The following is a 22079-nucleotide window of genomic DNA, read 5'->3' on the forward strand; positions in this document are numbered from 1 at the left end:
GGGACTCACTCACAATATACAGTACACATAGACTAGAAATGTCCCAATAGAATGCTGATTAGTAATGAATTCAGATAATTTCTACATGGCAGCACAGAAACCAGTGCAACTAGTATCAGAATTTAATAATCAGCCCTGTACCATCAGATTATTTTACAGACAAACAAAATTTTTTTTTGATAATTTGTGACGAGCTTAGCTTCTCAACAGCTGCTCAGAGCCCACTGAGCATGTGAGTGTTGTAGAAACTTTCCAAGATGGTGACCCCCTGTGACAAATTTGAAGTCCTTGATCATTGCTGCTATTGAGATGCTGAAACTTTAGACCAGTGCAATAAGTTCAGTATATAAAATGGCATTTTTTCGCCACATTCATTTTTAGGGTTTGGTTCTCCTTTAAATGTAATATTAGCAGTTTTTATGCTGGTAATATCATGAACGTGTAACCCTAGTACCCCAAAAGTACAGCAACAGCTTAATTTACTGAAGCAGGGAGGGTCTTCCGGGCCTTTACCTGCTCAGGTCTATCACTCCTGTAACATTTGAGAAAAAAAAAAAAAAAGATAAGCAGGGAAGCAGCAGGAGATGCTTCCTCCTTCAGTAAATTAAAAATTGACTAGTAAATTTTTAAAAAAAAAAAAAACAAACACAAAACTCCACTTGCGCTCGCTCCTCTTCAGAATAGGCAATCCGGTGATCCGTTGTGTGGCGCTCGGTTTCTCCTCCCTGCTTTCCTTATAGGAGATAGCTAGGGAGGAGAAATCGAGTGCCACATGATGGATTGTGGCTGTATCGCCTTTTCTGAAGAGGAGCTCAATCGCAGTTTGGGTAAGTTATTTTTTAATACTAAATACTTAGTGATTTAAAAGTTTAATAGGTCTTTGTGGGTTTTTTTCGTTCTACAGGTTTACTAACCAATTTTTTTTAAAAATTGATGTTACTGATCCTTTAAGCTTTTGCAGCTTTGCATGGGTCAAACAACAGGAGGCACAAAAGGTTACACATTCAAGATATATGCATGAATTAAAAAAACTGCTAACATCATGAAATCTAAAAAAGTTAAAGTGAAAAATTAACCAGGACACTCTGAGACATTGTACACGGTCATATGGTATATGGCCCTTTAAGCAGAGAGAAGGGAAAGGTGCAAATTCCTTAAAACCTCAATGTGTGCTACTTTCAAATATAAAATAAATATGCTTCTGCTCATGTAATGCTCGTCAGTATATCATTTTTATCCACTGCTTAGGTCTTAGTCTTCTGCTACTCCTTATTCAAAAACAACCTCCATATGCCTTGTATGAAGCCAGACTGATTGTAATGATACCTGTTCAGGCTGCAGAGCTGCACAATGTGTCTGACAATGTACTGGGTTCAGTCGACCGTAGATATATCAGTTTCATTCAGGAATTTCCCCTAGAAAGACTTTAGTTTGGATACAGCTTCTATAACAATCTGCACTTTAACTTATATCTTCATTGACCATTTTTGAGCTAAAAAATCCTTAATCCTTAACTTTTGCATCTGTTAAAAAAAAAAAAAACAAAAAAAAAAACTCTTCCCATGAGTATGAGATCAACGCAATGCAAGAGAAGATTCCTTGGGCTGCATACTTACAAGCAACGTCAATCATCTGCCTTTACCCAAAGTTCTAGAATAACACATTTTTCCCAATGGATTACTTATTATGTGAGAATGAACAACACAGCAACATGGTCATATTATCTCTTTTGCTCTGCCTTAACAGCCTTCCCTTAACAGTCTAACCCTCCACCTCATTTCTAAACCACCATTCTTCTTGTGGTCAACATCATAATCCAGAAATAAAAAAGACTATTCAAGTGGACGGGGTTGAGCCCCCTCCCCCCAAGGGTAGCAGGTGAAAATAGCAGCTTTAAACTAGAGTGTGGAAACAAATCTGCACTGAATGGTATAACCCATTGGCCTTTGCAATACAGGGGTTCCCTTGGGTGGAAGAAAATACTCCACATTTCACCAACTATTCACTATGGGACCCGAAATTCAGTACAGAAAGGCAAAAGGCAACAGTTCTCCACATCCATCCCATTAATTGCCAATCTCCAGCACTCCCCCATCCCAAAGCAATTGTTTCTAATGTGTCCTTGGAGAAAATGAATCCCAGCACAAGCAGGCGTTGGCATGGGAAAAGGAGGGATGCATCGGTCAACTTCTCCCTCAAATCACCATAATTCGGACCTCGTCATTTTAGACAGCACGTTGGAAAAAGGGGATGCGTGGATTCTGCAGCAGGGCACTGGGCCGTTCCTGGGGATTCTGTATCTCATGCATAATTTGTTTAGTGGTTAGGTCTTCTGATCCAGGGGTTTAGTCGTTCCTGAGGAGCTGCCAAATGAGGCAATGACTGTACTTCCCGTCTCCCATCCTCCTCTAAGCCGACTTCCTCCAGAGCTACAATGAGGCAAAAAGTGATTAGATAAATGATGTAGGAATAGGAGTTAGGATAAGAGAGATAGAAGCAATATCCCTTGACAGTACTAGAGCTCACTTTCTGTTGTCTCCTGGCTAAGCAGAAACCTCTGTTGCCCCTGGCTTACCTCCATTCTCTTTTCCTTCAAGTTCCATAGGGTTTTCTGCTGGGAACTCTTCTGACCCTGTCTGGGGACCCTGGGTTGCTTCCATGAGCCTCCTGTACCATTCATTGCGCTCAGTTACCAGCCGTATGACCAAAACTTGCAATTCCAGCAGATTAGCCTACAAATCAGAAAGATTGCATAATTCAACTATTTGTCCTGAGGAAAATGGACTCTCATGTATCTTCTCAGACACTGCTAGCATAACACCCACCTTCATCTCCTCTTTGTCCTGAGCCAGTCAGCTAATGTACTCCTCCATTTCCTTGTGACGCTGCTTCAGTATGGCTCTCTGGTTCTGATAAAGTGCAATGTATTCACCTACAGAATGCACAAATGTTAGTTTTAGTTGAGCCAATCAATTACTGAAGCGCTATCAGGTAGGACCTAACATCATTACAGCCTTAGCAATATTTTTATTTCTATACAACCATCAATTAGCACTAGAATTTACCAATAGTGTATGTTTCTCCTGACAGCTGAATATATCGATGCTCCAGCTCTTCTACACGCTCCTTCAGCTCCACTCTCTCTTGCATCAAGTCTGTAAACTGAAGCTAAAAGAAGAATATGGTCAGCAAGCAGATTATAACAAAAGATACAAAAAAAAAAAACACCACCAAAAGCCAACTAGTGCACAGGGTGTCTGATGACCTGAAGTTCCCACACAATAAAGCAAACAAGTTAGCTGCATAGGTAACACAACAGATAAAAGTGTAATGTACACAGGCCCGGACTGGCAAAGCTGTTTAGGCCTCTATGTGGGCAGATTGCGCCTCTGTGTACCTGAAATGCCAGGGCCTATTTTAATTCTCAGTCCAGACCCGAATGTACACATGACAATATATGTTCAACTGGCTCTGCAATGAATATTGTTATGTAACAGAACATTATGCATCTCAAAAGCACATGGTCATTTGTACATATTCACCTCTTGGATGAAAAAAATCTTACTGCACCATACACAGTATACAGTCACCATACAGTGCCAAATGTATTCAGGCGTTACATACTCAAGGAACTGGAACAAGCACATGCAATGAATATTTGTGCCGGACCAGCATGTAGGCTGGGATTACTCAGCTGCAGTTTCTCCATGGCACTCTGTAATGCATCATACACCTCTCTGGGAACGCTATCCATATTGAGATCTATGGATTTAAAAAAAAAACAAAAAAAAACCACACATGGTGATTTGCATACTGGCTCCAGTTTAATAGAAACCAATGTTACTTAAATCTATAGACCTGAATGTGCATAATAAGTAATGGTCCAAACTTATTATACAGCCTCCTACAAACTCCCTGGCAGAACCCTTTGCAGGTTTCACTATGGATACTACCAGGCAGCAGGTAGCTAAATGTGAGTGAACATTGCAGTTCAAGACTGGTAGGCAAAAAAAAAAAAATAATCTACTCTGTGACCCCCATATGAAAGCCAGGTCAGAAAGAGAAGTCAAATAAATTAAAAACTGAAGGATGAACACAATAGCAGTTCCATGTATAAATATAGAAATTTTTTCATACTCACCGTAATTTCTATTTCCAAGTCACTTCCATGGCAGCATTCACCAACATGGGTTAATCCCGCCTATCAGGTCACTGGACAGGAAAGTGTTAACGATCGGTTTAAATACCTTGCTCCTCCCAGCAATACTCGTCTAGTAACAAGCTCCAGAAGAAGGGAGGGAAGTTGGTGAATGCTGCCATGGAAGTGACTTGGAAATAGAAATTACGGTGAGTATGAAAAAATTTCTATATTTCCCAAGTCACCCATGGCAGACAATTCACCAACATGGGATTTCCCCAAGCTTTAAGAAGGGAGGGACCACTATTGATCAACAAAAAAAAAAAAACTTTTATTTAGAATGAACAACAGATTGCAAAATCTTTCTTCCAAACTTTGCATCTTGAGACAACATCACATTCAGTCTATAATGACGAATGAAGGTACAGGAAGACGTCCACCTAGCAGCCTTACAGATGAGGTCTGGCGGGGCCTTGGCTTCCGCCGCCCAGGAAGTAGCCATGGCTCTTGTAGAATGAGCCCTCAGGTCCTTAGGAATCTCATTGCCTGTCAACCGATAAGCTAGAGCAATGCAGGAGACAATCCAGCGGCCAATCGTAGACTTAGCTGGCGCCAAAGCCTTTCTAGGGCCCCTCGGAATCAGGAATAACCGGTCAGATTTTCGCCAATCCTTCGCTCGCGTCAGATAATGCGAAACGGCCCTCACCAGGTCCAAAGTATGCCATTCTCGCTCCTTGTCAGACTTTGGAGAAGGGCAGAAGGAAGGTAGTGTAACTTCCAAATCGGCATGAAATTGAGAGATTACTTTTGGAAGAAACTCGAAAGATGGTCTCATAATCACTTTGTCCGGATAGACAACTGTGTCTGGCTCTTTTGCTGACAAAGCAGAAATCTCTCCAACCCTGCAAGCTGAGGTAATAGCGACCAGGAACAGGACTTTCAACGTCGCATGCCAGTCCGAGGCCTCCCGCAAAGGCTCAAAAGGTGAAGACATTAAGGCTCGTAAGACGATCGTAAGGTCCCAAGGTGGAACTCTGGATTTCTTGAAAGGGCACACTCTTCTCATTGCGTTGAAGAACCGGTTAACCAGAGGCTCCTCCGCCCAGGAATGGCCACACAACGCAGATAATGCGGAAACTTGACCTTGCAGAGTGCTTGTGCCAAGTTTCCTCTGGAAACCCACAAACAGGAACTGAACCACCTGTTGGACAGTAGGATCTTTTGGGTCAAACTTGTGTTGTACTGCAAATTCTGCGAAGCACTTCCAGACCCTGTAATATTGAGCCGAGGTAGAAGCCCTCCGAGCCTTCAATAAGAAATTCACCAGATCGTCCTGGAAACCATATTCTGCCTTTCAATTTCCATGCCGTCAGTGACAGGGAATCCACTCCCTCGTAGACCACTGGGCCCTGGGACAACAAATCCGGCTGAAGAGGCAGTCTCAGAGGTGGCTCTACTGCCAAACTCTGCAGGAGCGGAAACCAAGGGCGTCTCGGCCAATACGGAATTATGGCTATGACTAAGGCTTTTTCGGCATCCACCTTTTTCAACACCCTCCAAATCATTGGAAAGGGCGGAAAGACATAACCAAATATCCTGCTCCAATCCTGGAGGAGTGCATCCACTGCTTCTGCCAGAGGACATGGTGCCCTGGAAAAGAACCTGCTGCACTTGTGATTTTTGTCCGTGGCCATAGGATCGATTTCTTGCCTTCCGAACCTTTGTACTACGCCTTGAAAGGTTAGCAGACATAAACTCCATTCTCCTGGTTGCAAGGTGTTGCGACTGAGAAAGTCTGCCTCCGTATTCTGACTGCCTGGAATATGTAAGGCTGTCAGCCCTTCTAGATTTTCCTCTGCCCACGTCATTATTGGGGCTAGTTCTTTTAGCAGTCGGGCGCTTCTGGTACCGCCTTGCTTCTGCACATAAGACACCGTTGTAACATTGTCTGACTGAATCTTTACCCAGGCATGTAAAATTTTTCCTGAAAAGGCCCGCAACGCCTCTTTCACGGCCCGTAGTTCCAGAATGTTTGAGGAGACACCCTGCAGGTTCCAATGACCTTGAACACTGCGGCCTTCCAGTACTGCACCCCAGCCTCTCTCTGAAGCGTCTGTCGTGATCACCACATACGGGGGGTTTGCAAGGACCATCCCCTGAGACAAGTTTCCTACAACCAGCCACCAACTTAAACTGTCTTTGGCGTTCTCTGAAACTACAATCCGTGAATTTAGTTTCAACTGTCTTGAAGCATTTTCCCTCAGGAAGAATTGTTGGAGAGGCCTCATGTGCCACCTGGCCCACTTCACCATCTGGATCGTAGATGCCATGAGACCTAGGACCGACATGCATGACCTTACTGAGACTCTTTGTTGTTCCTTGAACTGTCTTATTTGTCTCAATATATGCTGTATCTTTTCTTGAGGAAGTGAAACTATTCCTTCCTGCGTATCGAGGTGTGCACCCAAGAAGACCATCCTTTGTGATGGAAGTAGGTTGCTCTTCTCCCAATTTATTATCCAACCGAACTGTTGGAGTACCAGGATTGTTCTGTCCCTGAATTTCAGAGCTTCTTCTCTTGATGAAGCCACCAACAGAATGTCGTCCAGGTAATGAAATATAGGCACACCTTCTACTCTTAGAAAAGCCACGACCGTGACCAGGACCTTCGTGAATGTTCTTGGGGACGTTGAGAGGCCAAAGGGAAGGCAGGTAAACTGGACATGTTGACCTCTGAAGGCAAACCGAAGATACTTCCGATGTGTCTTGTGCACTGGTACATGGAAATATGCGTCCTTCAAGTCCAGATTTATTAGCCATGACTGTGGCGGAACCGCTTGTAGGATGGACGTCAGTGATTCCATTTTGAAGCGCCTGCAGTTGACAAACTGATTCAGAGGGCGTAAATCCAGTACCGGTCTGAATGCCCCCGAGGCTTTCCGGACTAGAAAGAGCTTCGAATAGAAACCTAAGCCCTGTTGGGACTTCGGAACCCATTCCACTGCCCCCGAGTTCAGGAGTTGATCTACATACTCCTGTAACACTTGGTCCGAACCTGGTACCTGCGGAACTGAAGACATCTTGAACACATTGCGAGATGGCAACCTGTGGAATTCCAACCGATATCCTTCCTGAATCACCCTCAGGACCCATTGGTCTCTGATTTTTGAGGCCCAGACCGCATAAAAGGATGTTAGACGTGCCCCCACTCTGCTGGTCTGAGCCGGCCTGATCTCATTGCTTCTTCTCTGTATGGCTTGAGCTGAAAGTAGAACTTCTCCTATTGGGAGGCCTACTTTCCCCCCTTGTGGACTTCCACTTCGTCTGTCTTCCGGCAGTCCTTCCATATCTAGGCTGTCTTGAACCTCGAAAGGACCTGTTAATGGGGGAACTAGGCCTACCCCCTTGACGTCTGAATCTCTTTTCCTGCGGCAAAAATACACTCTTGCCCCCGGAAGCCTTCTTAATGATAGAATCGAGTTTCTCACCGAAGAGCATCTCCCCCTCAAATGGCAACTGACATAAGTTCACCTTAGAGGCTGAATCCGCCAGCCACGGCTTCAGCCACAAAGCCCTTCTCGAGGACACCGAAAGTGCCATAGTTCTTGAAGCTAGATGTACCAGATCTAGAGAGGTATCTGTCATGAAATCCACCGCTAGCTTCAATTCGGACAACATTTCACGTAACCCTGATCTTTTGACATTAGACGAAATGGCATCTTTCAGGTTATTTAACCACACCTTCATAGCTCTTGATGTGGAGGTCATAGCTACTGCCGGTCTACAAGTTGCTCCTGCCGCTATAAACGTCTTCTTGAGATTCGTTTCAATCCGTTTCTCCATTGGATCACGGAAAGCTGCTGCATCATCCACTGGCAGCGTCGTCTTTCTTGCCAACCTTACCACTGCAGCATCGACTTTAGGCGGATTGTCCCACAACTTAGAAAAAAACTCCTCCACCGGATACTTTTTTGCAAACTTCCCCTGGACAACAAACTTTTTCTCTGTTCTCTTCCACTCAGAGCTGATTTCCTTAATCGAATCATGTACCGGGAAAGTCACCTGTCTTTTCCTGACCGATGGGAAGAACTTATCTGCTGAACTAGACTTGGGTAGCTCTTCCGAAAGACACAGCGTCTTCCTTACTGCCTTTACCAGATTCTCTATCGCTGTAGGGTCAAATGTAATTTCTTCCTCAGAAAACACTTCTCCTTCCTCTGAGAGTTCAGAATGTGCCTCCCCAGGAGAATACAATTCCTCATCTGACACATCCGATAGAGACTCATATGGCAAATCTCTGACCGTCTTAGCTTTCCTCTGTACCCCAGAGGTAGAAGCAGTAGCCTCTTGCATGCCTTGAACCACAGCTTGCTTGATGATGGAGACCAGAGCATCCAATTGTGGGGCTCCTGAAGGCTGAGGGTCTGCAGACGCTACTGGGTCCGTAGCTGAAGCCGCTTTCCTTGAAAGAGTAGGCTCCCCTTTCTGCAATTCAGTTGACACATGTAGGCTGAAATGGAAAAGACAACCATCAGCCACTAATTATCGTTCTCTCTCATTACATCCATATAACCACAGCCAGCTTACCTAGGACCTTTGGGCTGAGATCCTTTTCCAGAGCCAGGCTGATCCATAGTAACAATCTGTAGCCGAGTGAACAAACGCTCCCCAACTTCCAGCGAAGTGTACTATCATATCCAGCCAAAACGCCAGCCTTGCACATACTGCCAGCGTCTTCTTATTGCGTCACTTCCTGGCGCCGTTTTCCCGCGCGTCAGACCGATCGCGCGTCACCTCCGGGCGCGCGTCCTTCGCGTGCGCCAATCCCGGCGCGCGTCCACTTCCGGACGCGCGTCCCCTTTGGGCGCGCGTCCCCTTTGGGCGCGCGTCTTCCGTGTGCGTCACTTCCGGCGCACGTCACTCCGTTCGTCAATTCAGACGCGCGTCTTCCACGCGTTTCCGCGTCCGCACTCGACGCGCGTCAGTATTGGCGCGTGTGTTCTCCACATGGAACAAACAATTTACACAGCCTCGAATCCACATGAAACGGCTGATCCTCTGGACTGCTTCATCCTCCTCTCACCCTAGGAGGGAATTCCTACAGCAGCTCCAGCACACAACCCTGCCCAACGGGTTCTTCTCACCACAACCCATATAGGGTGCACTTGGAGGCATCAGAGGGGAGAGAGAGAGAGACCCACTCTGGTATGGTAAGCTTTTTAGCAGCCTTTAGCAATCTGTAACAGCCTGTAACAGCTTGTAGCAGCCTGTCGTGACCTGGACAGGAAAAAAGACGAGTATTGCTGGGAGGAGCAAGGTATTTAAACCGATCGTTAACACTTTCCTGTCCAGTGACCTGATAGGCGGGATTAACCCATGTTGGTGAATTGTCTGCCATGGGTGACTTGGGAAATAACCATAGAATTCACAGCAGGATGGCAAGGGGCAATTCCATGTATAGATACCCCCCAGAACCCACAGCAGGATGGCAAGGGGCAATTGCATGTATTAATACCCCCCACCAAGAACCCACAGCAGTATGGCAAGGGGCAAATCCATGTAAAGATACCCCCCAGAACCCACAGCAGGATGGCAAGGAGCAATTACATGTATTAATAACCCCAAAAGGATGGCAAGACGCAATGCCATGTACAAATACCCCCAGAACCCACAGCAGGATGGCATGGGACAATGCCATGTACAAATACCCCCGGCAAGATGGCAAGGGGCAAATGCATGTATAAATACCCCCCACCAAGAACCCACAGCAGTATGGCAAGGGGCAAATCCATGTAAAGATACCCCCTAGAACCCACAGCAGGATGGCAAGGAGCAATTACATGTATTAATAACCCCAAAAGGATGGCAAGACGCAATGCCATGTACAAATACCCCCAGAACCCACAGCAGGATGCATGGGGCAATTCCATGTATAGATACCCCCCAGAACACACAACAGGATGGCATTGGGCAAATCCATGTATAGATAGCCTCCAGAACCCACAGCAGGATGGTAAGGGGCAATTGCATATATTAATACCCCCAAAAGGATGGCAAGGGGCAATGCCATGTACAAATACCCCCAGAACCCACGGCAGGCTGGCAAGGGGCAAATCCATGTAAAAATACCCACCCCAGAATGGTAAGGGGCTATTCCATGTATAAATACCCCCCCAAAACCCACAGCAGGATGGTAAGGGGCAATTGCATATATTAATACCCCCAAAAGGATGGCAAGGGGCAATGCCATGTACAAATACCCCCAGAACCCACGGCAGGCTGGCAAGGGGCAAATCCATGTAAAAATACCCACCCCAGAACCCACAGCAGGATGGTAAGGGGCTATTCCATGTATAAATACCCCCCAAAACCCACAGAAAGATGGCAAGGGGCAATTGCATGTATTAATACCCCCCAAAACCCACAGCAGGATGGCATGGGACAATTGCATGTATTTATACCCCCCAAAACCCACAGCAGGATGGCATGGGGCAATTGCATGTATTAATACCCCCAAAAGGATGGGAAGGGGCAATTCTATATATATATATATAGTGGATAATGTACCCCCTACTGTAATTTATAAAGATATAATAAGTCACCGAGGAGTTATGTGACCATATAAAAGCACGAGGCCACAGGCCGAGTGCTTTTATACAGGTCACATAACTCCAAGGTGACTTTTGATATCTTTATAAATTTTAGTAGGGGGTACATTATGCATTATAATCTACAGGTTTTTTTGTGTGCAATGTCTCACTTTTATGTATGGCTTTGATGTATGTTCTTTGAAACACTGTGTTGTGTTTAGTTTTGTGTCTGCTAAATTTGTTTGTTCCTCTTGTGTGTGTTCACCTTATTTAATTTTGTTTCTTGAGTTTCCCTGTAGTTGTTTGTACCTTTATTTGTGTTGCTTACAGTTTTGTTCAGCTTGTTCTTTTGTGCCTGCCATGGGTGACGTCATCAGCTGCTACACAGGATGGGGAAAGGCAGTGATTGAGGAGTGAGGCCGTGTCAGGAGAAGTCACTAAGCATGGGAGGGGGAGTAGAACATAGAGGGAGAGAGAGATTTTCAGTGATCTCCACTGCCAGGCTACAGGTCACATTCCTCGCTCATGCTTTGGAGCCAAAGAATAGAATGTGCGTGTCCCTTGGCTGTGCTGATCACTGTCAGTCTCAGGGGTGGGGGCGGGTAGTGTGAATGGCACAGTGTATAGTGACCAAACCCTCCCACCAGCGCACTTTCCCTAGCGACCTTTGTGCTGTGCGGCTCCTCATGCACTGCAGACACTGAGCAGAAACCAGGTGCCTCGCTCCCTGACTTTTGTTATGGCTCCGGTTCTACAAACACCTCAGCTCTACAGGAGGAGACTTGTCATAGTGGGAGGGAGACCGGCGTGAGATCCTGAGAGACGCATCATGGGAAGGCGGAGCGTAACTGGAGACGAAGGGGCAGGGAGAGAGACTGAGGGGCGGATAGCTGACAGGCAGAGGGAGAGCAGCGCCGCATGAAGTAAAAGAACTCCGTGCTTGAACGTAAGATGGAAGGGGAGACGCAGGGAGGGAGCTGCAGCGTAGGTGCTGCCTCTGTCTTAAAAAACGGCGCGTTCTGACGTCAGAACGCGCCGTTTATAAGGATATAATTTACAGTCTGGTCCCATAGGGAAATGACCAGACTGTAGATTATATATATATATATATATATATATATATATAAATACCTCCCAGAACCCACAGCAGGATGGCAAGGGGCAAATGCATGTAAAAATACCCCCCAGGCCACAACCCACAGCAGGAAAGAGACAAGCATATAAACACATTGACGCACTCTCACCTTGATTCAGTGAAGGTGTCTGGTGGATTCCTGGAGAGCCTGGGGCCGGGCAGCGTCATGATGTCCGAGTGTGACAGCTGGGTACAACAAGCGCCGACATCAGGAGGATTTGCTGAACTTGAGCAGCAGCTACAGACCAGCGAGGCACCTGCGTGTGACGCACCACTCTACTCCTCTTCCGGCTCCCTCTCTGCAGACTGAGGCAATCGCAGGCAGGGCTTCCTTTCCTCCTCTGGCCGTTTCCACTTCACCGGGTTGGGAGGGGGGTGCGAAATGTAAGTGGATCGGCCAGGGGAGGGAGCCAGCACCAAGTACTTATTTAATAAATAAATAAAGGCAAAAAAAATGGGCCCCCAAAATAAGTGTGCCCCGTGCAGCTGCCCACTTATTAAAGCAGCCCTGCCCCTGGAGCCAGCACCCCCCTCTGAAAGCAGCATCAGTAGTTTGATCAGTAGAAAAGCTCCTTTGTTGTTTCACAGTAGCTGCTCTACTTCTGCAGCTCCCCCTCCCCTTCAACTAACCATGTGGAAATAAAGGTGGACTGAACTTTCCTGCCACATATAAATCTGTATGCGAGTAGTGAGACACGTGAGAATCAGATAAGCAGCAAAATCAAACTGGAGCAGCTACACTCACGTGTCTCACTACTCGCATACAGAGTTATATGTGGCAGGAAAGTTCAGTTCATATTAACTACTGATGCTGCTTTCAGAGGGGGAGAGGAGTTTTTCCATCATACGGTGAGAACCATAATTAGTGTAAGTCACAGGTTCTAATCATCACTTGTACAGTTCCCACACAGAGACAGGTTCCCATATTAGGCCAGCAAAACACTAGCACGCCGCAGCCCCACCAATGAGCGTGTCCCTGGGCGGAGCTTAACTTGTAAACACAACAGCTCCTGCTAAAAAGCAGGAGAGTATGTTGGTGCCCAAGCAATACAAAATTGACCCGCATGTCCCAGTAGGTCTATTGAATCCCCCTCCCGCACACAGTCCTGCAGTGCCGGGAAATTCATGGCAGCGCTGGGGCAGGAACCTGTGCCCTGGTGCAGCAGCCAGACTCAGCCACTTGTTTGATTCACTGCGGGTAGCCAATGAGAATTTAGGGTACTAGTCCCGTTATCTCTGTCCAATCAGAGCCTGGAGTACGTGTGACGTGACTCTACTGTTAGTGACATGAAAGAATCCTGTCCCGCTGTCAAACTCTATGGTTCAGGTGTAACTAAGGGAGACCGTTATTAGCTCAGGCTGTAATCTCAGCACGTTCCCAATGTAATGGCAAAGCAGTGATTAGTAAGTAACTGCACGTCACGCTGCTGCTTTGGAATTTCTTACGCGATGGAGTTATGAGGAAAACGTGATGCGGCTGCTGCCTACATCCATCTTCAGGAGCCGAGACGAGCAGCTGAGGAACATGTGGAAATGTCCCCGAGCCATCGCGCCGAATGACAGGAAGTAGGTCTCAATCATTTCACTAATTGCACTTGTTGCGCTGAGTTAGTCTGGTAGGGTATCGGCAATAGATGCAGACACTGGCAGTGGCCTCACTACTTCCCCAGGGGACTCCCAGACAATATGGTGTGAGCTGCAGGAAGGGAGGAAGCCTGAGGGAAACACAACTCTAGACCCAGGGCTCAAATGTATTTATTAAGAGACTTCCTGGGAACTTTCTGCTGAGATGCCGGGAGTGTGAGCCGTGGCTTGGAAGGGGGGTATGTACCTGCTGATTAACAGTGTGCAGCCTGGATTAGAAATATCCAAGTATTTCAACTGTAGAGAATCACACACACATAGCCCTGGTCACATGCTCCATGGTCACATGACCCAGATAACTGCCGTTTTTCTGTCAGTTAGGTGAGACGATCAGCCGAAGAACAGGTGATTTCCTCTGCGCTTTTGGACCTGACCTGACACGTCCAAAATTGGAAGAAGGAGATGAAAGAGAGAAGATGACAAAGGTAGGGAACAAGGGGAAAACACTGGGGAGCAAAGAGAGGTCTCTGTGAAAAAAATCATGAAAGCAGACGAGCAGGCAGCAGAGGGAAACAAGTAAGATGCAATTTTAAATGCTCATTTCATGCAAATGGTGATCTTGTTAATTAACTCGATTGTATTGAGAGTTTGTTGCAGCTTTTTTTGACAACATATGTTGAAAAATAATCATTTTTTCCATTTCCTGCAGTAAATCTTCATTTGTTAGTGAATAGGAGGGTTAGTTTGATAACTAAATACATAAAGCATATAAACCTCAGAGTTCTTGGTTATTGTTATAAGGATAGGTACTGTTACCGATGGGCAATATAAAGCCATTTAATTAGAGAAATGGGAGAATTCAGCAAATAGGCTAATTTTTAATTAAGTATGCCGATACATATGTCCATGGGATGTTGCGTGCAAAGTCTAGTGACAGTTTATAACTGTCAATTTTTAAAAATCTGATTTTCTGCGTTTGAATTTTTTTTTTACTTCTTGTTAAATGACTATATTGTCTATTGTGAAAAATCCAGCAAATAGGCATATTTTCAATTATGTATGCTGGTACATATGTCCATGCATTGGTGTTATTATGGGATGTTGTTATTATGGGATGTTGTGTGCAAAGTCTAGTGACAGTTTATAACTGCCACAGAGCGGCCATATTGAGTAGGTGTGTGAACAGTGTAAGAGAGACTGGCAAATAAGATTGTTTCAGCTAGTTTGGATCCATGCCCTCAAACCTTGCTAAAAGAGATGGAAAAGAAAGGAAATATAAGGTTTTGTAAGAAGAGCAATATATTTTGAAAACCTCTAGATAGAAGATATGAATGGGCAGGGGTGTGAAGCAAGTACGTTGCAATTCTAAAAAACTGATTTTATGCGTTTGGTAATTTTTTTTTTTTAATTTTTTTTTTGCTTCTTGTTAAATAACTATATTGTCTATTATGAAAAATCCAGCAAATAGGCACATTTTCAATTATGTATGCTGGTACATATGTCTATGCATTGTTGTTATTATGAGATGTTGTTATTAAGGGATGTTGTGTGCAACGTCTAGTGACAGTTTATAACTGTCAATTTTTAAAAATCTGATCTTATGCGTTTGAAATCTTTTTTTTTTTGCTTTTTGTAAAACAACTATATTGTCTATTGTAAAAAATCCAGCAAATAGGCACATTTTCAATTATGTATGCTGGTACATATGTCCATGCATTGTTCTTATTATGGGATGTTGTTATTATGGGATGTTGTGTGCAAAGTCTAGTGAAAGTTTATAACTGTCAATTTTTAAAAATCTGATTTTATGCGTTTGCTAAAAAAATGTTTTGCTTCTTGTCAAATAACTATATTGTCTATTGTAAAAAATCCAGCAAATAGGCACATTTTCAATTATGTATGCTGCTAGGTATGTCCATGCATTATTATTATGGGATGTTGTATGCAAAGTTCAGTGATAGTTTATAACACAGAGCTGCCAAATTAGGCAGGTGAGTGAAGAGTGTAAAAGAATCTGGCAAGCAAAATTTTTTTAATGCCTAATTTGTAGGGATGCACCGAATCCAGGATTCGGTTCGGGATTTGGCCAGGATTCGGCCTTTTTCAGCAGGATTCGAATTCGGCCACATCCTTCTGCCTGGCCGAACCAAATCCGAATCCCAATTTGCATATGCAAATTAGGGACGGGGAGGGAAATCGTGTGACTTTTTGTCACAAAATAAGGAAGTTAAAAAATGTTTTCCCTTTCTCACCCCTAATTTACATATGCAAATTAGGATTCGGATTCAGTTCGGTGTTCGGCCAAATCCTAAATAGTGGATTCGGTGCATCCCTACTAATTTGGGCTCAAACCCTTAAACCATAGTCAAAAACGATGGAAAGAAACAGATGAAAACAAAGTAAATAATTTTTAGAAAACCTATAGAACAGGGGTCCCCAACCGCCGGGCTTAGACACTCCCGCACTGAGCCGGCGTGTCCAAATTTCCTGTCGACCCCGCCACGACCCCTGCTGACGCCGACCCCACCCAACCACGCTGACCCCATCTCCAACCCCATCCATGACCCCACCCACTGGTCCTCGCGGGGAAAAAAACACTGACCCCGCCGACCCCACCCCTGCCGACCCCAACCCCACCCCCAGGTCCTCGCGAAAATATTTAAAAAAAAAAAAACATTTTTGCCACCGGTACAAAAAAGGTTGGGGACCCCAGCTATAGAAGATAACACAGAGCTGCCAAATTAGGCAGGTGAGTGAAGAGTGTAAAATAATCTGGCAAGCAAAATTTTTTTAATGCCTAATTTGTAGGGATGCACCGAATCCAGGATTCGGTTCGGATTTGGCCAGGATTCGGCCTTTTTCAGCAGGATTCGAATTTGGCCAAATCCTTCTGCCCCGCCGAACCATATCCGAATCCCTAATTTGCATATGCAAATTAGGGACGGGGAGGGAAATCGTGTGACTTTTTGTCACAAAATAAGGAAGTTAAAAAATGTTTTCCCTTTCTCACCCCTAATTTACATATGCAAATTAGGATTCGGATTCAGTTCGGTATTCGGATTCAGTTCGGTATCCAAAATAGTGGATTCGGAGCATCCCTACTAATTTGGGCTCAAACCCTTAAACCATAGTCAAAAACGATGGAAAGAAACAGATGAAAACAAAGTAAATAATTTTTAGAAAACCTATAGAACAGGGGTCCCCAACCGCCGGGCTTAGACACTCCCGAACTGAGCCGGCGCGTCCAAATTTCCTGTCGACCCCGCCACGACCCCTGCTGACACTGATGCCGACCCCACCCCGACCACGCTGGCCCCATCTCCAACCCCATCCATGACCCCCACCCACTGGTCCTCGCGGAAAAAAAAAAAACACTGACCCTGCCGACCCTATCCCCGCCAACCCCAACCCCACCCCCAGGTCCTCTCGAAAATACCCCACCGGTACAAAAAAGGTTGGGGACCCCAGCTATAGAAGATATGAATGTGCAGGGAGTTAATCAAGTAAGCTGCAGTTTTAGAAAGCTGATTTTTTTTATCCCATACCTATAACATTATTGAGAATTATATTCTGAGATTTTTTGTGTTTTCAATAAAAAACATTTTAAGGGCTTTAAATTCAGGGTTATGTTGTTATGGATTGGATTTTATTCTAGATAAGGTGTTTCAATGTATCTGTGTTTTGTTAGTTAGGTGTTTGTTTTAGAATATTTGTTCTTTGTATATTATTTTCTTGTTATTCTTAAGTGATAGTGTTTCATTTTAATGTTTTTGTAATTAGTAAATTGGACAATTGATTTGTATAGGCCTGTATAGGTAGACAATTGAAATGCTAGTTCCCCAACGGGGTGGGTCCCTTTGCAGTTAATGGCATGATCACCCAAAGAGGTCCTTCATGTGTGGTTAGGTAGAGAGCGTGTATGGTGGATCTCTGAGGGAATTCCCTAAGCATCCTCAGTAATTGGATCTTTATTATAGATATGTATATGGTCGTTGATTTCTATTGATTATTGTTTAATTGTTTAATTCATTTGTTGTGGTATTATTGTAATAAGTTTTTTAAATAGATCAGGTTATTAAAGTCAGAGTTGTTTTTCTATGGTTTAATTGTTGTCTCTATCTATAATTTTATTATTAATAAGAAATAGTATTAGGTTTTTATGTTGTTTTGCTTCATCTATTGGACAATTGATTTGTAAAGGACTGTGGATCCCTTTGCAGGGGATCTCATGCTGTAGAGTGTAAATAGATGGATGAATATTTATATCTGTAGAATATATACAGTATATATGTATATAGATGGATGAATATGTATATCTATGCATAGTGTATATAGATGGATGAATATGTATATGTCTATGTAGAATGTATATAGAGGGATGAATATGTATATCTTTGTAAAATGTATATAGATGGATGCATATGTATATCTATGCAGAGTGTTTATAGATGGATGAATATGTATATCTATGCAGAGTGTATATAGATGGATGAATATTTATATCTGTAGAGTATATTTATATATATATATATATATGTATATGTATATATATATGTATATACTGTAGATGGATAAATATGTATATCTATGCATAGTGTATATAGATGGATGTATATGTCTATGTAGAATGTATATAGACGGATGAATATGTATATGTCTATGTAGAATGTATATAGATCAATGAATATGTATATGTTTGTGTGGAATGTATATAGAGGGAAGAATATATATATATATCTATGTAAAATGTATATAGATGGATGAATATGTATATCAATGCAGAGTGTATATAGATGGATGAATATTTATATGTCTATGTAGAATGTATATAGATCGATGAATATGTATATGTCTATGTAGAATGTATATAGAGGGATGAATATGTATATGTCTATGTAGAATGTATATAGACGGATGAATATGTATATGTCTATGTAGAATGTATATAGATCAATGAATATGTATATGTTTGTGTGGAATGTATATAGAGGGAAGAATATATATATATCTATGTAAAATGTATATAGATGGATGAATATGTATATCAATGCAGAGTGTATATAGATGGATGAATATTTATATGTCTATGTAGAATGTATATAGATCGATGAATATGTATATGTCTATGTAGAATGTATATAGAGGGATGAATATATATATCTATGCAGAGTGTATATAGATGGATGAATATGTATATGTCTATGTAGAATGTATATAGAGGGATGAATATGTATATGTCTATGTATAATGTATATAGACGGATGAATATATATATCTATGCAGAGTGTATATAGATGGATGAATATGTATATGTCTATGTAGAATGTATATAGAACAATGCATATGTATATGTCTGTGTAGAATGTATATAGAGGGAAGAATATATATATCTATGTAAAATGTATATAGATGGATGAATATGTATATCTTTGCAAAATGTATATAGAAGGATGAATATGTATATCAATGCAGAGTGTATATAGATGGATAAATATGTATATGTCTATGTAGAATGTATATAGAGGGATGAATATGTATATGTCTATGTAGAATGTATATAGAGGGTAGAATGTATATATCTATGTATAATGTATATAGATGGATGAATATGTATATCTTTGTAAAATGTATATAGATGGATGAATATGTATATCTATGCAGAGTGTATATAGATGGATGAATATGTATATGTCTATGTAGAATGTATATAGAGTGATGAATATGTATATGTCTATGTAGAATGTATATAGATCGATGAATATGTGTATGTCTATGTAGAATGTATATAGAGGGATGAATATATATATATATATATCATATATATATATATATATATATATATATATATATATATATCTATGCAGAGTGTATATAGATGGATGAATATGTATATGTCTATGCAGAATGTATATAGAGGGATGAATATGTATATCTATGTAAAATGTATATAGATGGATGAATATGTATATGCCTATGTAGAATGTATATAGAGGGAAGAATATATATATCTATGTAAAATGTATATAGATGGATGAATATGTATATCTATGCAGAGTGTATATAGATCGATGAATATGTATATGTCTATGTAGAATGTATATAGAGGGATGAATATGTATATGTCTATGTAGAATGTATATAGATGGATGAATATGTATATCTATGCAGAGTGTATATAGATCGATGGATATGTATATGTCTGTGTAGAATGTATATAGAGGGATGAATATGTATATGTCTATGTAGAATGTATATAGATGGATGAATATGTACGTGTCTATGTAGAATGTATATAGATCAATGAATATGTATATGTCTGTGTAGAATGTATATAGAGGGAAGAATAGATATATATCTATGTAAAATGTATATAGATGGATGAATATGTATATCAATGCAGAGTGTATATTAGATGATGAATATTATATGACTATGTAGAATGTATATAGATCGAATGAAAGTAATGTATATGTCTATGTAAATGTATATAGAGGGGGAATGAATATATATATCTATGCAGAGTGTATATAGATGGAATGAATAAGATTATATGTCTATTGTTAGAATGTATATAGAGGGATGAAACATATATCAATGCAGAGTGGCATTTTTAGATCGATTAATATTTATATGTCTATGTAGAATATATATATAGAGGGACAATTGAATATTTAATTTGTTCCTATGTCGAACTGTATATAGCATCAATATGAATATGTAAATCGTCTATGTAGAAGTATATAGATCGATGAATATGCATATTGTTTTTGTGAATCGTTCATATAATAGAAGGAAGAAAATATATATATCTATGTATTAATGTATATAGATGGAATTTATAATATGTATATCTTTGGCAAAATTGTTATATAGAATGGCTATGAATATGTTATATCTATGCAGGTTTAGTGTACTATAGAGGGTATCATGAAACCCAACCCCCTAATATAAAAACACGGAATAGTTCACCTTGTAGGTTAACTTATTTAAGCGTTTATAGAGGGTTCAATTTATTACTTATATTAGTGGATAACTTTTATCTCTCTTATTTGTGAGAGTCATTATAGTTTATAATCGAGAATATGTATATGTCTATGTAGAATGTATATAGATGGATGAAATATGTATATGTCTATGTAGAATGTATATAGAACAATGATATGTATATGTCTGTGTAGAATGTATATAGAGGGAAAAATATATCTATCTATGTAAAATGTATATAGATGGATGAATATGTATATCTATGCAGAGTGTATATAGATCGATAATATGTATATTGTAGAATGTATATATTGGGATGAATATGTCATATGTCTATGTAGAATGTATATAGATCGATAAATATGTATATGTCTATGTAGAATGTATATAGATCGATGAATATGTAATATCTATGTAGAATTGTATATAGACCAGATGAATTACGTATATGTCTGTGTAGAATGTATATAGAGGGAAGAATATATATATCTTGTAAAATGTATATAGATGGATGAATATGTATATCTATGCAGAGTGTATATAGATCGATGAATATGTATATGTCTATGTAGAATGTATAATAGAGGAAATGAATATGTATATGTCTATGTAGAATGTATATAGAACAATGAATATGTTATGTCTGTTGTAGAATGTATATAGAGGAAAAATATATCTATCTATGTAAAATGTATATAGATGGATGAATATGTATATCTATGCAGAGTGTATATAGGATCAATTAATATGGTATATGTAGATGTATATATTGGGATGAATATGTCTATGTCTATTAGAATGTATATAGATCGATAAATATGTATATGTCTATGTAGAATGTATATAGATCGATGAATATGTATATATTTATGTAGAATGTATATAGACCAATGAATACGTTATAGTCTGTGTAGAATGTAATAGAGTGAAGAATATATATGTAATGTAAAATTATATAGATGGATGAATAATGTATATTCTATGCAGAGTTGTATATAGATCGATGAATATGTATATGTCTATGTAGAATGTATATAGAGGATGAATATGTATAGTCTATGTAGAATGATATTATAGAACAATAAATATGTATATGTCTGTGTAGAATGTATATAGAGGGAAAAATTATCTATCTATGTTAATTGTATATAGATGGATGAATATGTATATCTATGCAGAGTGTATATAGATCGATTAATATGTATATGTTAGAATGTATATATTGGGATGAATATGTCTATGTCTATGTAGAATGTATATAGATGTGATTGAATAAGTATATGTCTATGTAGAATGTATATAGATCGATAAATATGTATATTGTCTATGTAGAATGTATATAGATCGATGAATATGTATATATCTATGTAGAATGTATATAGACCAATGAATACGTATATGTCTGTGTAGGAATGTATATAGAGGGAAGAATATATATATCTATGTAAAATGTATATAGATGGATGAATATGTATATCTATGCAGAAGTTGTATATAGATCGATGAATATGTATATGTCTATGTAGAATGTATATAGAGGGATGAATATGTATAGTCTATGTAGAATGTATATAGATCGATGAATATGGATATGTGCTACGTAGAATGTATATAGAGGGATGAATATATATATTATATCTCTTGCAGT

At 40.9% G+C, this 22079-nt stretch overlaps 2 protein-coding genes and 1 long non-coding RNA gene across 3 annotated transcripts in view; 1 reads left to right on the plus strand and 2 right to left on the minus strand.

Moving 5' to 3' along the window:
* Window positions 1–349: 349 nt before the first annotated feature.
* On the minus strand, window positions 350–3168 carry LOC108699992 (golgin subfamily A member 2-like). Its single transcript, XM_041575281.1, has 4 exons — window positions 3066–3168; window positions 2826–2932; window positions 2576–2732; window positions 350–2429 (listed from the first exon to the last, which is right to left on the minus strand). The coding sequence occupies exons 2-4, from the start codon at window positions 2829–2831 to the stop codon at window positions 2317–2319; spliced, it is 276 nt and encodes a 91-aa protein (XP_041431215.1). The 5' UTR covers window positions 2832–2932; window positions 3066–3168; the 3' UTR covers window positions 350–2316.
* A 4204-nt stretch (window positions 3169–7372) lies between these two features.
* On the minus strand, window positions 7373–9527 carry LOC121397783. The gene is made up of 2 exons (XM_041575279.1): window positions 8726–9527; window positions 7373–8648 (listed from the first exon to the last, which is right to left on the minus strand). Exons 1-2 carry the CDS (start codon window positions 8770–8772, stop codon window positions 7373–7375), a joined length of 1323 nt encoding a protein of 440 aa, XP_041431213.1. The 5' UTR covers window positions 8773–9527.
* Window positions 9528–11869: 2342 nt separating this feature from the next.
* The window catches only part of LOC121397785, a 19321-nt gene continuing 9111 nt past the window's right edge, over window positions 11870–22079 (plus strand). Inside the window, exons 1-2 of the long non-coding RNA XR_005963919.1 lie at window positions 11870–13429; window positions 13825–13932. This is a non-coding gene — a long non-coding RNA (uncharacterized LOC121397785). The remainder of the gene's footprint in view (window positions 13430–13824; window positions 13933–22079) is intronic.

This window comes from Xenopus laevis, chromosome 8S (assembly GCF_017654675.1).
Source record: "Xenopus laevis strain J_2021 chromosome 8S, Xenopus_laevis_v10.1, whole genome shotgun sequence".
Lineage (NCBI taxonomy): Eukaryota > Metazoa > Chordata > Amphibia > Anura > Pipidae > Xenopus > Xenopus laevis.